The sequence below is a fragment of the Onychomys torridus genome, chromosome 6, assembly GCF_903995425.1.
Source record: "Onychomys torridus chromosome 6, mOncTor1.1, whole genome shotgun sequence".
Taxonomy (NCBI): domain Eukaryota; kingdom Metazoa; phylum Chordata; class Mammalia; order Rodentia; family Cricetidae; genus Onychomys; species Onychomys torridus.
This window is the reverse complement of record NC_050448.1, coordinates 68,344,830-68,360,784: the sequence shown is the minus strand read 5'-3', so window position 1 is coordinate 68,360,784 and position 15,955 is coordinate 68,344,830. Positions and strand designations below refer to the sequence as shown.

Here is a 15,955-nt window from a genome sequence, read left to right as displayed (position 1 = left end):
GGAGTATGTGTAAATATTAGATGTGTTTTTAAAAAGATTTGGAGACAGATGATCTACAAAGGAAAATAAATAACAGCAGTCAGGGAAGTATGCATCTCTCTCTATGGGACTCTTTATACATTTATAAGTACCCATGTTACTGTACCATATTTTCTTAGGGCTGACTATGCTCCTGTGTCCCAAGCTCATGTTATTCCCAAGGCTTGGAAATTCACCAGCCTTTAAGGAGAAAAGATTTTGCTAATTTAGTTTGTATATTTCTTTGCCTCTTCTCACTGACTGTTTTTAGATTTAGGGTAATCTTAAATCATAACTCTTTACAACCAGATCCTTCTATGCTGAATAATATCTACTCCTACTAAATCTTGAAAAGAAAAAAAATTTCTAAGTAATGTGATCATATATAGCCTACAGCCATGTAAAATATAAATGAAAATCAGAGGCACAGAGAGAGAATAGAGGTCTAATGACCACAGGAATGCATTCTTGTGAACTACTGATGAATAATTCTTTTTTAAAATAACCTGCCTTCTTCAGTGAGGGATTTGGCCCATTAGTCCTTTGTCTCACATGTAGGAGTAGACTGACTCCATTCTTTATTTCTATAGGTGAACAATATCATTCCCTCAATGTCATGTGACCCTTTTTCCTGATTTTCTTCTTACTAATGTGCCATCTGACCTCACTAGTAATAGCACATCATTTCATGAAAGAGATGTGCTGACTTCTACAGAGTATCCAGTAATATTGAAATAGTAAGGACAAGGCAGTATATTCCTAAAGGAGGATTTCATTTAAATTTATGAAATATATTATATAAGTATATTTACTGAGACAAATGTAAACAAACATAAAATAAGGATGTCCACTCTCTCTGGACACAATCACTGCTTTATTATTATTAATGAATATTAATTTTGCCAAATATTGGGTTTCCTTGGGTCATTTTCATACATATTACTTATTGAACCTCTTAATCTTCTTTCAGTTTCTATTTTTAAAGATTATATTTTAATTTTAAATTGTGTCTATATGTGTGTCTGTGTTTGTATCTCTGTGTGTCTGTGTACATGACTGCATGTATCTTTGGAGGTAAGAAGGGGGTGTTAAGCTGGGCAAAACGAGTTCCAGGAATGGCGTAAAGCTACACAGAGAAACCCTGTCTCTAAAAACCAAAAAAAAAAAAAAGATGGTGTTAGAAGTTCTGAAGCTGGGGTTACGGATGGTTGTGAGCTGCCCCACTTAGTTCCTAGGAACCAAACTCAGATCCTCTACAAGAGCAGTGTGCATTCTTCATTGATGAGCCAGCTCTCACTGGCTGTGTTCTTGTATTTAGAAGTTTGCAGGTGTCTTTTGTGAAGTATACATAATCATTTGATGTTTCATTTATTTTCATAACAGTCTTGAATTATCCTTAATATTGTACTGTCTTAGTTAAAATGAGAAATGACACAGCTTAAAGAGACTTTCAGAACCACAACTCAACAAATGTGGTGCTGTCCGGGATCTATGATGCCGGTTTTTACTGGTGTAGATGTTTAAACTGGATTTACGTAGGCACAGTTGTGAAAGTGCAGAGAGAGAAGCAGAACAGGAAGAAACTTCAAAGTTTTACTACCTTGATATGGGCCACATGCTGCACGTATCACATTAAGAAGGAACAGAAAAGAAAAATGATGGAGAAGTGACTGGTTCCCATTCAGGTACTCTGCAAGTATGCCAGGGTTAAGGATCCAGGAATCCACTTCCTCCCTTCATGCCTAAGCCATTGTCTAAGATGCATGCAGTATACCTGGCCTCATGGAGGAAAGCTGGTGAGGAACATCTGGTCATCGCCTGTCACATGACCATGTGGTGTGAGGCGGCAGGACCTACCCAGTCCAGACACTGTCTGACAGGCTGAGGCAGAGCCCAGGATCAGAATAAAAGGGCTGAAGCACAGGGCACTTCCATCCACTCACCTCCTGAGATACCCACAGATCGCGAGCTGCCTATCACCTTGGTAAGTGTGCATGGGAGGCAAGAGCAGAGACTTTTCCAGAGGGCTTGCCAGTCTAGGTCTGGAGAGGGGACTGGGAAGGGTTTTTCTGACTAGAACACATACTGGCAGATCACTGAATGTGGTGACGAGTGAGGGGTGAAGCAATGGCGACCATGATACACACAAGCCACAGTTCTGAGAGACATGGGAATGCTTGGGGCATTCTGGCTCTGGAGAGAAAAAAAGTAACTTCAGTGTACAGGAACCCTCTGGATGGGACACTGAGCACAGAGAACTGTGTTCATCCGGATGGCTTTCAGGAAGGAGTTGGCCTGTGAAGACAATGGTCCCCTCATTTCCAAAGAAGAGCCCTAGTCAGGAAGGGCATCAGGCTCTCACTTTGTTGTTGTAGTTTTGTTGTTGTTTTGTTGGTTTGTTCATTTGTTTGACTTATTCCCACACTCTTTTTTTAATTAAGAATTTTTTTATTCACTTTACATACCAGACACAGATCAGGCTCTCACTTTGACTTGGGAAAGAGTGGGAGCCCGTGAACTGGGATCTGTTCACACACTTTTCTGAAGAACAGGACATCACCAGAATGACACTTTGTCACCCTTAGCCTGGGCAGGTGATGATTTGGACACCTCTGAACCCTGACCTCACAGCAGGACCTACTCTTCTCAAGGCAACCTTGAGAGAGTTTACATGTTTTTCTTCAGGGGATCACCTTACTTCCTCATCAGTAGTCTAGAAGTTCCTTGAAATACCAAACCTTAAACAAAAATCACCTTCACATGATGATTGCTCTTTCTTTTAACAAATACTTTTGTCTGAAATAACCCAAATCCTCTCAAATCTATGAGGATTAAGACTACCAAACATGTTACAGCACCAGTAGTTTTTCATTCATTTGGTACTGATGGATACCCGGTGATGATTAGTGTCTCACTTGCATGGGTTTCTGAGATTTCAGAATTGAAATGAATATAGATGGTGTTTATATAATTATCAATGACACTTCTGGTGATCAAGATGAGCCAGGTAGCCACAGTGGTGTCTGGTATCTGACATGTGTGCGATTCTCTTGCAGCTTCTGAGCACCCACAGGCCAAGATGTCCTGCCAGCAGAACCAGCAGCAGTGCCAGCCCCCTCCCAAGTGTGTCCCCAAGTGCCCTCCCAAGTGCCAGACTCCAAAGTGTCCCCCCAAGTGTCCTCCCAAGTGTCCTCCCAAGTGCCCCCCTGTGTCTTCCTGCTGTAGCCTGGGCTCTGGGGGCTGCTGTGGCTCCAGCTCTGGGGGCTGCTGCAGCTCTGGGGGTGGTGGCTGCTGCCTGAGCCACCACAGACCCCGCAGATCTCTCCGTCGCCATCGTCACAGCTCTGGATGCTGTAGCAGTGGTGGCAGCAGTGGCTGCTGTGGCAGCAGTGGAGGCAGCAGTGGCTGCTGTAGCAGTGGTGGCAGCAGTGGCTGCTGTGGCAGCAGTGGAGGCAGCAGCTGTGGCAGTAGCCAGCAGTCTGGGGGCTGCTGCTGACCTGGTCGAGGAAGACTTCAGGGAAATGGTGTATGAGGAATCAAGTTCCGAAGACCTGCATCTGCCTGCTAGTCCCGTCTTCTACCCCTGTCCTGAATCCTAGTCATTGATATGTTGAAATCTTCCTGTCCAAGATCTTCAATTCATACCCAGTTTCCAAGGTCCCCTTTCTATTCTACCTAATAATAAAGTCTTCTCTGCCATTCCCATCAGCCTCTTGGTCGTTTTAATCACTAGTATTTCCACAGGTCAGAAGGGTAGAAGTTTGACTCAGAACTTCTATGTCAGGTAACAGCAAGTCACTGCACAGAGTAGGATGGTGAACTTTGGTTACCCTTTCCTGTACACAGAGGGGCCGGTCCAGTCTGCACATTGATACTGATAGCTTTGGCTACTGCCTTCTTCTAGGGTCAAAGGGTTTTTATTATTATTATTATTATTATTATTATTATTATTATTATTATCCATCACTCTATAGTTTTGATGGTATTTCTAACAGTCAATATGGAGTGATAACATTAAAACAAGGAATAAATTAAGTGACCATTTCAAGGAAAGCAGATGATTATTATTACAACTTATTTATTCAAAGAACTGTAATTTATTCAAAGAACAATGAGCCAGGACAAAGCGACCTGCCATTTCTCTTTTATTTTACCTATGTGGTGCTCTTTCTCACACAAATAATTTTTAACTTAAAATGGATAAACTTAATATTACCTTTCCTAGATATCACAGGATAACAAATAGGAAGCCCAATAACAAAAATGGGTTGCATATATTGGAGCTGTTTGCAAGTGAGTTATCATAGATGCCCAAATATTACAGACCATGTGTAAGGAGTGAAGGAGGTGCCAAGTAAATGTCTGTTGTTGATATGACCCATGGAAACAGCAAAGCTTTCCTCAGGTGAGGCTTACAGAAATAGCAAAGCCTTCCTTTAATCCAAGTATGAGTGTTTATAAATGACTGACCAGTGTTACGTAGAAACTATCAACCACAGTTTCTGCTACCAAATGTTTATTGCCTGAGACTGCCCCCTGTAGAGCCTCCCCTACTGAGATTAGCTAAACTTGCCTCCTTATTTAGCTGTATACCATACACCTGACTTCTCCATCTAAATGTATGTAATAAACTTTCTGAGTTCCCATGTTGTGGGTGTGTCTCCATCACAGCACATGGCCACCCAATCCCCGCCCTTTTGTACTTTTATCTGTAAGCCTGCCCTCTCTTCATTTCCCTGTTGCTCCAGGCAGGTCAGTCCCTAAAGTAGAGTGTTAGCTTTCACACACTCCAGTGGATAGCCATATACCTAAGAGTATATAGGCAGCACTAAATGGACTCTATTCCCAGATAAGGAACTTTGCAAAATCAATGGCCACTAAAAGTAGGAGAATCCATTTTTCTCAATTTCAAGCCCCAGAATGGGTTACCAGGGATCCAGCCTTAAACACATATACATATGGGCAAAACTAAATGGGCTCAGTTTTATTAATATATACACACATACCTAAAATAAAGAAGAAGAGGTCATAAAGTACAGAGAGTGTAGGGGTAATATAAGGATCTAGAGAGGAGAACATGGGGTGTAAAGAGTGGAAATGCAGGAATGCCAAGTGCTTTGAAACACTATGTTTTTATTTGCATGGTTGTGGGGGATTGCACTTTCCTGTATGATTTTTAACCTTGCTTTGTGGTAAAGATTGACATATTTATGGAATTTACTGTTCTTTCACTGACATTATTTTTTTTTAGTTTCATCTGATTATGACAAGAAATGATATTTTATATAATTTCAACCCTTCAAATGTTATTAAAGCATGCCTTTAGTCTTTCCATGCATAAAAGGCAGTGCTGAGGTAAATTTATACCAATAAGCATTGTATGACAAAAGCCCAATAACACCAACCTCAGTGAGTCAGAAAAGAAAAAATTGATCCCACATTTAGAAAGAAGAAGGGAATTGAAAAGGTTGGACCACAGATCAGTGAGATGCAGAAAAGAATAAGCAATAAAAAAAACCAAGGAGTGTAGGTGGGAGAAATGGTTCAGTAGGTAAGATCACTGTCTGCTCTTCCAGAGGACCAGAGTTTATTTTCTAGAACACACATGGTAGCTCAAAAGTGTCTGTAACTCAATTTCCAAGAGATCTGACTCTCTCTTCTGGCCTCCACAGGCGCCAGGTCCACAAGTGATACACAGACATATGTACAAGCAAAACATCCTTACTCATAAAATACAAAGAAAAAAAGAAAGAAAGGAAGGAAGGAAGGAAGGAAGGAAGGAAGGAAGGAAGGAAGGAAGGAAGGAAATGAAATGAATAGTTTCTTCTTTGCACTATTAAACCATAAAAGACAAGGGCCAACTCAGAAAATAAAACTAGACAAAAGCAGTAGACATTGTAAAAAAACAACAACAACAACAAAAAACCTGTAGTATAAAAGAATTTTGTGAATAACTGTGTGACAACAAATGTTGTATTCCAAGAAATATAAATTTCACCGTGATGGATTCATTGGCAAACTACAAACAGAGCAAGAAGATTGAGTCTATGAATGATCCTCCAACAAATAAAATACAGGCCCAAAGACTCTTAGTGGTGAATGATTCTGGACATTTAAAGGAAAATCAACACCAAATATACCTGAATTATTCCCAAAAGCCAGGAAGGGAAGAGAACACCTCTGAATTCATTCTAATGTGCTAGTGTTATTTTGACAACAGAGTCAAAGACACTTTGGGAAAGAAAACCATAGATCCAAAACCCCAATGACATTGGGGGTATAAAATAATAAACAAGGTGATAACAAAGCATTTGGTAGCACATTAAAAGTATGTAAGGGTAGCTGGTGATTGCTTAGTGGGTAGTGGTGTGCCTGAGTTACTTTTCTACTGCTGTGAAGAGGCATCACAACCAAGGCAACTTATAGATGAAAACGTTTATTGGACTTGCAGCTTCAGTGGATTTGAGTTAATGATCATTATTTTGGAGAGCACATGGCAGCAATCAGGCAATCATGATGCTGGAGAAGTAGCTGAGAGCGTATACCTGATCCATAAGCACAAGGCAGAGAGAAAGCTATCTGGGAATGGTGTGCACTTTGGGAACCTCAAATCCTGTCTCCTCCAACAAGGCTACACTTTCCAATCCTTCAAAAACAGTTCCGCCAACTAGAGACCAAGTATTCAAATATATGAGCCTATTGGGGCCATTATCATTCAAATAACCATATTTCACACCCTAGTCCCCTTAGGACTGTAACCACACTGTAATGCAAAATGTGTTTATCCTCACTTCAAAAGTCCCTATAGTCTTTCACAGTCTCAACACAATTTTAAAGTCCAAAGTCTTTTCTGATATTCAAGACAATCTCTCAAATATAACCACATGTAAAATCAAATCCAAAGGAAAATTACATAATTCCAACATCCAATGGCACAGAATATATATTGCCATTACAAATGGGAGAAATAGGGGCATAGTGGGGAAATCCTGGACCAAAGCAAAACCAAAGGCCAGCTAGGAAAACACCAGATCTTATAACTACATGTCTGTTGTTAAAGGCTTTGATGTTCCAGCTTTCTTGACTGCAACATACTCTTCTCCACTGGGCTGCCCACTCCTGTGTGCAGTTCTTCCGGGAAGATATCACATAGTTCTGCAATCTTCAATATCCAAATTCAGGCTTCCCCTCCACAGATTTACACAGTGGACTCTCAGGGCCTCCATTCAGGGACTCCCCCCACCACATGTCTGGTCTCAGAGGCTATCCTTATCCATAGAGGAAGAGTCTACAGCCCCTTCATTGCTGTATTCTCATGTTTCTAAAGCCAGAGCCACATGGACAGTGCTGCTAAGTTCAATCATAGCTGCCTGCTTGGGATGAATCCTGAGCCCCTCCTTGAATCATGTTTCTATCAACAATTTTTTGTAGTTGTTTTCAGGTACAGAATTTTCTGTGGGCATTTCATTTTTACAAATGGAAGCTTGACTATGTGGCGGCATTTTGCCCTGAGGGAACAATTCCCTTTATTCCATTAAGCATCATGGTTCTTAACTCTTTCAGTACAAGTCTCAGCTCCAACACTAAATTTCCTGCTGCTCTTTTTCTCCTCAAATATCATGTGCTTATTTTTGCCCCACTTGCTCTTTTGTATTGTAGACCTGCATAGAAGTGATCACTAACAGGCATTCAACAGAGTCAATGTTAGGTTTCCCTGAAATCTCCTCTGTTGATGAAATTAGTCCCCAAATTTTTAATTTAGCCTCAGGAAGCTTTTTAGGAAAAGGAAAGAAAGCAGCCACATTGTCTGCTAAAATGTCATAAGCATGGCCTGTCTCCAGCCCAGGGGCTAGTATTGTTCCCTTCTGAAACCTCTTAATTTGGGCTTCCTCCAAAGTCCATATTGTTCTCAGCATTGTTGTCTTCCAAGATTCTACTCAAATGGTCTATTAAGCCTTTATTATAGCATTCAACAGACTTCTTTCTCTAAATTCCCAAAGTCTTCCACATTCCTCCAACAAACAGCATAATCAGGTCTGTTATAGCAATATCCTACTTCTGGTACCAGCTTCTGCCTTAGTTACTTTTCTATTGTGAGGAGACATCAAAAAATGACACTTACAGAAGAAAGAGTTAATGGGACTTACAGTTTCAGAAGGTGAGTCCATGACCATCATTGCATGGAACATGGCAGCAGGCAGGTAGGCAAGGTGCTAGAGCAGTAGCTGAGAGCTTATATCTGATCTATAAGCAGGAGGCAGAGAGAGATCCAAGTGGGAATGGCAGAGGTCTTTGAAACATCAACGTTCACCTCCAATGACACTCCATTTCCAACATAGCAACATTGCTTAACATTTCCCAAACTGTTCCACCAATTGGGGACCAAGTACTCATTCTCATTCAAATCAACACAAGGCAATTACCACCATGCATGACAATATGAGTTCACTACCAGGGACTTACATGATAGAAAGAAAGAACCAATTCCTACACTTGTCTTCTGACTTCCACATGTTCACCATGGCACACAAATATCAACCTACAAAAAATACACAAATATAATTTTTAAAATGTATACCGCATGATCTATTGCAAATTATTTTCTAAATAATTTAAAGAAAATTAAAAGAATTTGGAAATATTACACTTCCTGATTTTAAAATTTATTGCAAATCTAAAATAATAAAGCTAGTGAGGTACTAGGATGGAGACATGCACACTAACTGGAAGAAGGTAGTAAGAAAATAATACATGCTCACTGGAAGAAGGAGTGGAATGAAACCCAGGAGAGATCCTCACATTCATGGTTAAATAAGTGACTCTCAACCAGCAAACTAAGGTCATTCAATGAGGGACACACTATTCTCAGAAGAATTATGGAAAGTTAAATATCTGTTTGCTCAACAATGAGGCTGGAACATCAAAGCAGGCACAGAGGATGACCAGTGAAAATTAAACATCAAAGCCTAAGACAAGCTATAAGGAGAATCTTACAATATTGGATTTGACAGTGACATCTCAGACTGAAGTCCAACACCATCACAACAAACTTAAAACAGTATACTCTTTATATGAAAAACTGTTACTCAATAGATCAGCAAACAGAATTAAAAGAAAGCTTTTGAGATGGAATATGTGTGAATCAGACTTCTGATAACATGGTACTATCCACAGTATGAAACAAACTCCTTCAACTCACCAACAACCAAAAATAATAATAATAATAATAATAATAATAATAATAATAATAATAATAATAACTTGATTTAAAATACAGAAAGGGCTTGAATGCATATTTTTCCAAAGAAAATATAAAAAATGATGACTGATTATATGAAACGCTTATTGTTGCTGTTAGATAAATGCAAATACACCCAGATAACACTTCAAACTTGAGACTGGCTATTGTAATCACCAGAGATCAATGGTTGTTGACAAATGTGCAGAGGCATTAGAATGTTTGTTCAATGTAGGGAACACAAAATGTAATAGTGATTATGGAAAGTAACATGATGTCTCCTAAAATACAATAGAAATCACATGAGAAGGAGAAAGTCATAGAAAGCAGTACCTTTAGGAGATATTTGTTTACCAGTTTACAGTAGCTAAAAGGCTGGTGTGATTTAAATGTCCATTGATTTACAATTGTATTAAAGGATTTCATATGCATATACAATGTAATATTAAGAACTCTTAAAATAGAAAGATATATATGTTAAAACACAGACCAAATAAAAACACATTGTGAAAATTATAATAAACCAGCAACCAAAAGACTGGTATTGTGTTTTTCTAATTCCCTGAGATGTTGCGGTGAGTCTGACTCATCTACAGTGCCCTGTTACTCTCTATACTCAGGCAAGAAAATGTTCATTTATAAGAGCTAGGCACACAGAGTAATGGAAAGTTACTGATAAATGAGTAGGCAATTTTAGTTTTTCAAGAAGATAAATGTCATGCAGATTGGATATAAAATGATCTGATTATATTCAACACATGGAGGTAAATGATTAAAATTGGTTAGATGCTAAATTTTGTGTGGTGTGTTTGACAGCATTCTTAGGCATAAAATACTTTCTATGATTCATTAGATATGTTGAAAGTTTAGCTTGCTTTAACTACATATGCCATAGTTAAAACCATAGCACTAACAGCAATCAGACAATAAAGTTACATTTTTATTACATGTCTGTAATGAGTCTTTCCCTGTCCACCAGCCAGTTCCCAAATAATGACACGGAGACTTTTTGTTAATTATAAAAGCTCAGTCTATAGCTTAGACTTGGTCCTAACTAGTTTTTATAACCCATTTCTACTAATCTACATCCTGCCATGTGGCTCATGGCTGTTACCTCTCCTCCTGCATGTTCTGCTTTCTCTGCCTTTGGCTGGTGGCTCTGCCTTATTTCGCTCCAGAGTTTTCTCTCTCTGCTTGGAAGTCCCACCTATACCTCTTGCCTAGCTGTTGACCATTCAGCCTTTTATTACACAAGTCACAGCAATATAATTTCACACAGTGTACAACATCTGTCTGTCTGTCTGTCTAGTGTATGTGTGTCTGTTAGTGTTAATACCTCCATGCTATGGCACATATGTGAAGGTCAGAGAACAAATCATAGGAGTTGGTTCTTCTTTCTACCACATAGATCCAGGTGTAAAACTTAGATTGTTAAGCTTGGGATCAAGCACCTTTAACCACGGAGCCCTCTTGCTTGCCCCAAATAATATAACTTTAGGGAACAAGTGAAGCCCATTCAGTGGTTAAGGTCACTTGCAGAGTACCGAGATTCAATTACCAGGAACCACATGGTGGCTCACAAGTTCTTGTAACAACAGTACCGGGGGATCCAATGCATTCTTCTAGCCTCTACAGGCACTTGCCCTCTGTGACATATACATATGCTCAGAGACCTGTATACATAAAATAAATAAATATTTTAAGAAGTTATAGATTCTACATATACATTAACTGAATTTTCTTTCACAATATAAAATAATTGTTTTTGTTGTTTATGAATGTCTCAAGGGCTTATAGATAATGTGGTTAGTCCTGTCTCCAGATTATAGAAGAAATGATTTTTCAGTTTGAGTTGGTTCTAGTTATGTTTCAAAAAATTTCTCTTATATTCAACAACAAGAAGGAAATTTGCCTGTAAAAGAGAGAACCATGTCACACAGAGACCCCCAAAAGCCAAGGTTAGCTGATCACGATGGCTATAGTGACCTGATACATAAGTCAGGTCAAAGATTAAATTCCAGTTTCCTGAAGCAAACAGTGTTCCCACATCATTCATATATCACTTATGCAGGCCATCTGAAGACTTGGGTATTGTCTTGCACACAGGCAGAGGTTTGGACCTATTGATACCTCAGCCTCCTCATCCTCAAAGTTGGAAGTTGAGCTGAGCAGACTTGCCGTTGAGTCCCGGAGTCAATTCCTGACCTCTCCCTCCTACTAAGCCCTTTGGAGCAATATAGCCAGGAGAACAGATGTCATATTTTAGTGAGACACCAGCATACATTCAGTTGATGTAGCCACAATGTTTCACTCTGGCAGTCTCAGGTGTAGGTTTCTATTGGATGACTTGAGTCATTAGGAGTAGCTATTAATATGATGAAATATTATGGATAATGTTAGTTAGATGATTTAAGAGTCTTACAATAACCAAAGTATGCATCATTCTGTGTTGAATTAATGAAGCCAAAATACAAAGCCCAGGATGGTTTGTCAAGCATTTATAGTAGTCTATGCAAATAACATGGTACATGGCAAAACAAAATCAGAAGGACTGGGATGAAGACACTTGGTGGGAAGAGTGCATAGCATGTGCTTCATGGGAAAACATTTATTACCAAGTATAGAAAAAATAAAGTAGTTCAACTAAAACTATTCTTTAAGGAAGATGGAAAATACCAATGTACAGGTAGAGCAAAAAGCCAAATCTCCTCTTAAAATGTATGAAGTTCCAATAAGCCTTGAGTATGTATTAACATAGAGTGATTTATTTTGATATGATATTAGAACAGCATAAAAATATTCAAACAATTTGGTGTCAGTATTTTGTCAAAAGAGCCTTAGCATCCATAGATAATGGAGTCTCTAAGAAAAAGTAGATATGAAGAGATGCAAAGATAAGTAGATTGGTAAATAGATAGGCCAATAGATAATTGACAGAAGACAGACAGAAAGATAGAGTCATGAATTATAGACTATTATCTCTATAAATCCTTAAATAGATAGGTAAAATCTCTCTCAAATTTTCTTGCTGCTAATCATGCTCATATGACTTGAACATATCACTAAAGTCTTAGCCAAACCATTATTCCCAAAAGCTTTTCTCTTGGCTTGATTTGTTCTGGCTTTGGTTTACAATCTCCCTGAGTTCAGCATTTAGAGAACATCACAGTATGACTCTCTCTACAACCATTTTGTCCTAGATTATTTCTTAACTATTTTCATCAAAATCCTAAAATTGGGGACATTTAAACTCACCTTCCAGATAAAACTTGTAGAAGAGTAGAGAGTGATGGGAACCAGGATGATGGAGAGAACACAGAACTATAAAAAAAAAAACAATAGTTCAAACACATCCCCAAAATTAGTAAGGACTCTATTTCTTGGCCCTGTTAGGGAGAGAAGTGTTCCTTCTTACCCATTTTGCTTCACATGGAAGAATATGCATAAAGTATTTCACAGAATTTGTTATCTTCCCTTTTCTTCTTGTCTATGGATATTATCCCCTCTATCCTAAACCTCAAACCCTACACTAATATAGACAGCAAAGACATATGTTCTGCTTATTTTAATGACCTGTTTTCTCACTTCATATCTAACTACAGAACATCTCAACCCTACCAGAAAGACAGTCATTTGAAAACAAGCCCATGGGGAACAGCAAGATGAACTAGTGGTTAAGAGTGTACTGCTCCTACAGAGGATAAGAGTTTGATTCCCAACACCATAACAGGTTGTAACTCTAGACCCAGTGGATCTGGCAGCCTCTTCAAGCCTTTGTTGATACCTACATGTACATACACATCCTCACACAGACACACACAATACATAGAACTACAAATCACATCTGTAAAAACAAATAGATGTGCTCCCTTCTGCAGCATGCTTACTAACCCTAGAGCATGGCCTTGGCCTATGAGCAAGATGATACGAAATTTATGAAGCACTATACCTAAAAAATGTAAAGCCAGTTGACAAATAATCAAGCCCATTTCACCAGAAGCAAATACTGCTTTTAAATCATTAGTAGTATATATTAATTTTACAGAATGAGTATTCTCATAGCACTTTTCTACGTAACATGTATAACTATTTAGGACATATCCACTCATCTACAATTATTATTTTAATTTTGTGTATGTGCACTCCTCTGGTGTACAGTGAGTATACATGTGTCTGGTGGGTGCACTCCCTACACAGGAGTATAAGGAGACAGAGACTGCATAGGGATGTCTTTCCTTGGCCACTTCTCTGTCTTCTTTATTTGAGACATGGTTTCTCACAGAACCTGAAGCTTCCTACTTCAGGCAAACTAGATTGACATTTGTTAAGTATATGTCATAATCCATTTTCTCCAGTAGATTTGATTATTATTTTCCAATACTTCATTAACTTTTACAACACTTAACTAATTCTCTTTACTATTTTAATAGTACAGTTAAATAGGAAAATATGATAGCCAAAAATACTTCAACACAACCTCAGCTAGTCCCCTACCAGCCCAAGTCCCTCATTCTGGATTTTGGTCCTGTAGATGTCTGTGTGATGCAACCATACAGATTGGCAAGGGTGTAGAGAGCTACATAGGCAGCCAAGCTTCAATACTGCTGTCTCATGGTATAGGCAGTAAATGAGATAGACAGAGAAATGAGTAGTTCCTAAGGTCGATACTCTTCAAGTATGTGAAGCTAAGGATGACAGGAATCCATTTCCTCCTCACCTTATGCCTAAACCATAGTGCATTCCTGAACCCATGGAGGAAAGCTGGTGAGGAATATCTGGTCATCATCAGTCACATGGTGTGGTGGCCATGTGGGTGTCATGAGGTAAGACTATCCATGCCCAGCCACTGTCTCACAGGCTGAGGCAGAGCCCAGGATCAGAATAAAAGGACTCAGGGACAGCACACCTCCATCCAGTCCTCCTGAGGTGCCCAAGGATTTTGTGCTGCCTGTCATCTTGGTAAGTGTCAACTGGGGGCAAGCACCAGGGGGACGCTGAGAAAAGAGCTATAGAAGAAGTTAGGAAGGGTCACAGAGCCTGGAGGTCATTCTTACATAAGACTTACAGTAGGCCAGAATGATGGGTGGTAGAAAAGGGCACTTTTACATCCATGAGGGACACTAGCAGTCAGGGTCCATATAACAAAGGGCTCCGCAGAGAAAGAGCTTCTCTTAAGAGTAGGTCTGTCACAACAAGACCCTGAAGGATAGATTATGCACCTTAAACAGATTTCAAAGGGTTGTTCTGAAACAGCTTCAGGCCGGCATTCAAAGGAAGAGATGAAGGCAGAGTAGGGTCTCAGGTGCTCCTTTGAGCTTTGAAAACCCACAGTTAAAGGTCTGGGATTGGTCACATACTTCTCAGAATGACTAGAATACTATCAGCCCCACTCTGGTGGTACCATCCTGTTGGCCTGAGCATGGAGTGAACTGAGCATATGCGAAAGCTTGTCAGAGAACAGGGACAGAGATTCATGGTCCTAGTCTGCAGGCAATGACAGGGTTTTCAGACTTTTCATTGAGAGAATCAGCTTACTGACTCAATAGTAATCTGGGTTCTTTGCAGTAATGTATAGTAAAATCTTCTTTCAAGTTATGAGAAAGATCATTCTCTGTTTCAAAACACATGTTTCCGAGAAGCATTGATAAGATGATATCAGTTTGAAAACATATTTGGAATGACTTCTACTGCCACATTTGTTTGTGATTCAGAGTCTTTCAAGACACCATTAGCTTGTCATTCTCTGCTGGGCAATAAACGCCAGTTCTTACCTACCTTGCATGGGTTTCTGATGTTCCCAAGACATGAGGATGAGGATGTGAGAGAATGAGTGATTTAGACCTGAAATTACTAGAGATGGTGTTTCTATAATTATCATGGATGCTAAGGACGCAGGGTGGGCAGAGTGGGCTGCAGACTTCTGGTACTAACTTTTCTGTGATTATCTCACAGTTACCGAGCACTCACTCACCAAGATGTCCTGTCAGCAGAACCAGCAGCAGTGCCAGCCCCCTCCCAAGTGCCCTCCTAAGTGCCAGACTCCAAAGTGTCCCCCCAAGTGTCCTCCCAAGTGTCCTCCCAAGTGCCCCCCTGTGTCTTCCTGCTGTAGCCTGGGCTCTGGGGGCTGCTGTGGCTCCAGCTCTGGGGGAGGCTGTGGCTCTAGTTCTGGGGGCTGCTGCAGCTCTGGGGGTGGTGGCTGCTGCCTGAGCCACCACAGGCCCCGCAGATCTCTCCGTCGCCATCGTCACAGCTCTGGATGCTGCAGCAGTGGAGGCAGCAGTGGCTGCTGTGGCAGCAGTGGTGGCAGCAGTGGCTGCTGTAGCAGTGGTGGCAGCAGTGGCTGCTGTGGCAGCAGTGGAGGCAGCAGCTGTGGCAGTAGCCAACAGTCTGGGGGCTGCTGCTGACCTGGATAATGAAGACTTCAGACATGTGTTGCAGGAGGAAGCCATGTTCAGAAGACCGGTCCACACATGCTACTCTCCTCCCCTTCTGTCTCCCATGTTCTTAGTTGTGAGATGCTGAAAATCTGTATCAAATTCTGAATTTGCCCCAATGATTGATCTAATTTCTCCTTCAATATTTTGTGATAATAAAGTCTCCTTCATTGAGACTCCCAAAACTCTTGTTTATCTTGGCCCAAATCACCCTTACACATTAGATTTAATATCTAGGGATGAGTGGTGCCTTGAATTGACTAGA

The 15,955-nt window shown here is 40.1% G+C and overlaps 2 protein-coding genes across 2 annotated transcripts; both read left to right on the top strand.

Moving 5' to 3' along the window:
• The first annotated feature begins 3,097 nt into the window (after positions 1–3,097).
• Positions 3,098–3,514, top strand: LOC118586194 (late cornified envelope protein 1A-like). The gene is made up of 2 exons (XM_036191345.1): positions 3,098–3,145; positions 3,206–3,514. The coding sequence occupies exons 1-2, from the start codon at positions 3,098–3,100 to the stop codon at positions 3,512–3,514; spliced, it is 357 nt and encodes a 118-aa protein (XP_036047238.1).
• An 11,717-nt stretch (positions 3,515–15,231) lies between these two features.
• On the top strand, positions 15,232–15,660 carry LOC118586193 (late cornified envelope protein 1C-like). The gene has a single exon (XM_036191344.1). The coding sequence runs from the start codon at positions 15,232–15,234 to the stop codon at positions 15,658–15,660; it is 429 nt and encodes a 142-aa protein (XP_036047237.1).
• The last annotated feature ends 295 nt before the right edge of the window (positions 15,661–15,955 follow it).

Excerpts from the sequence above, each read along its gene's own strand:
- LOC118586194 (XM_036191345.1), top strand. The coding sequence starts at position 3,098 with ATGTCCTGCCAGCAGAACCAGCAGCAGTGCCAGCCCCCTCCCAAGTGT. Across the intron at positions 3,146-3,205 it reads GCCAGCCCCCTCCCAAGTGT|TGTCCTCCCAAGTGCCCCCC; the intron begins GTCCCCAAGTGC and ends TGTCCTCCCAAG.
- LOC118586193 (XM_036191344.1), top strand. The coding sequence starts at position 15,232 with ATGTCCTGTCAGCAGAACCAGCAGCAGTGCCAGCCCCCTCCCAAGTGC.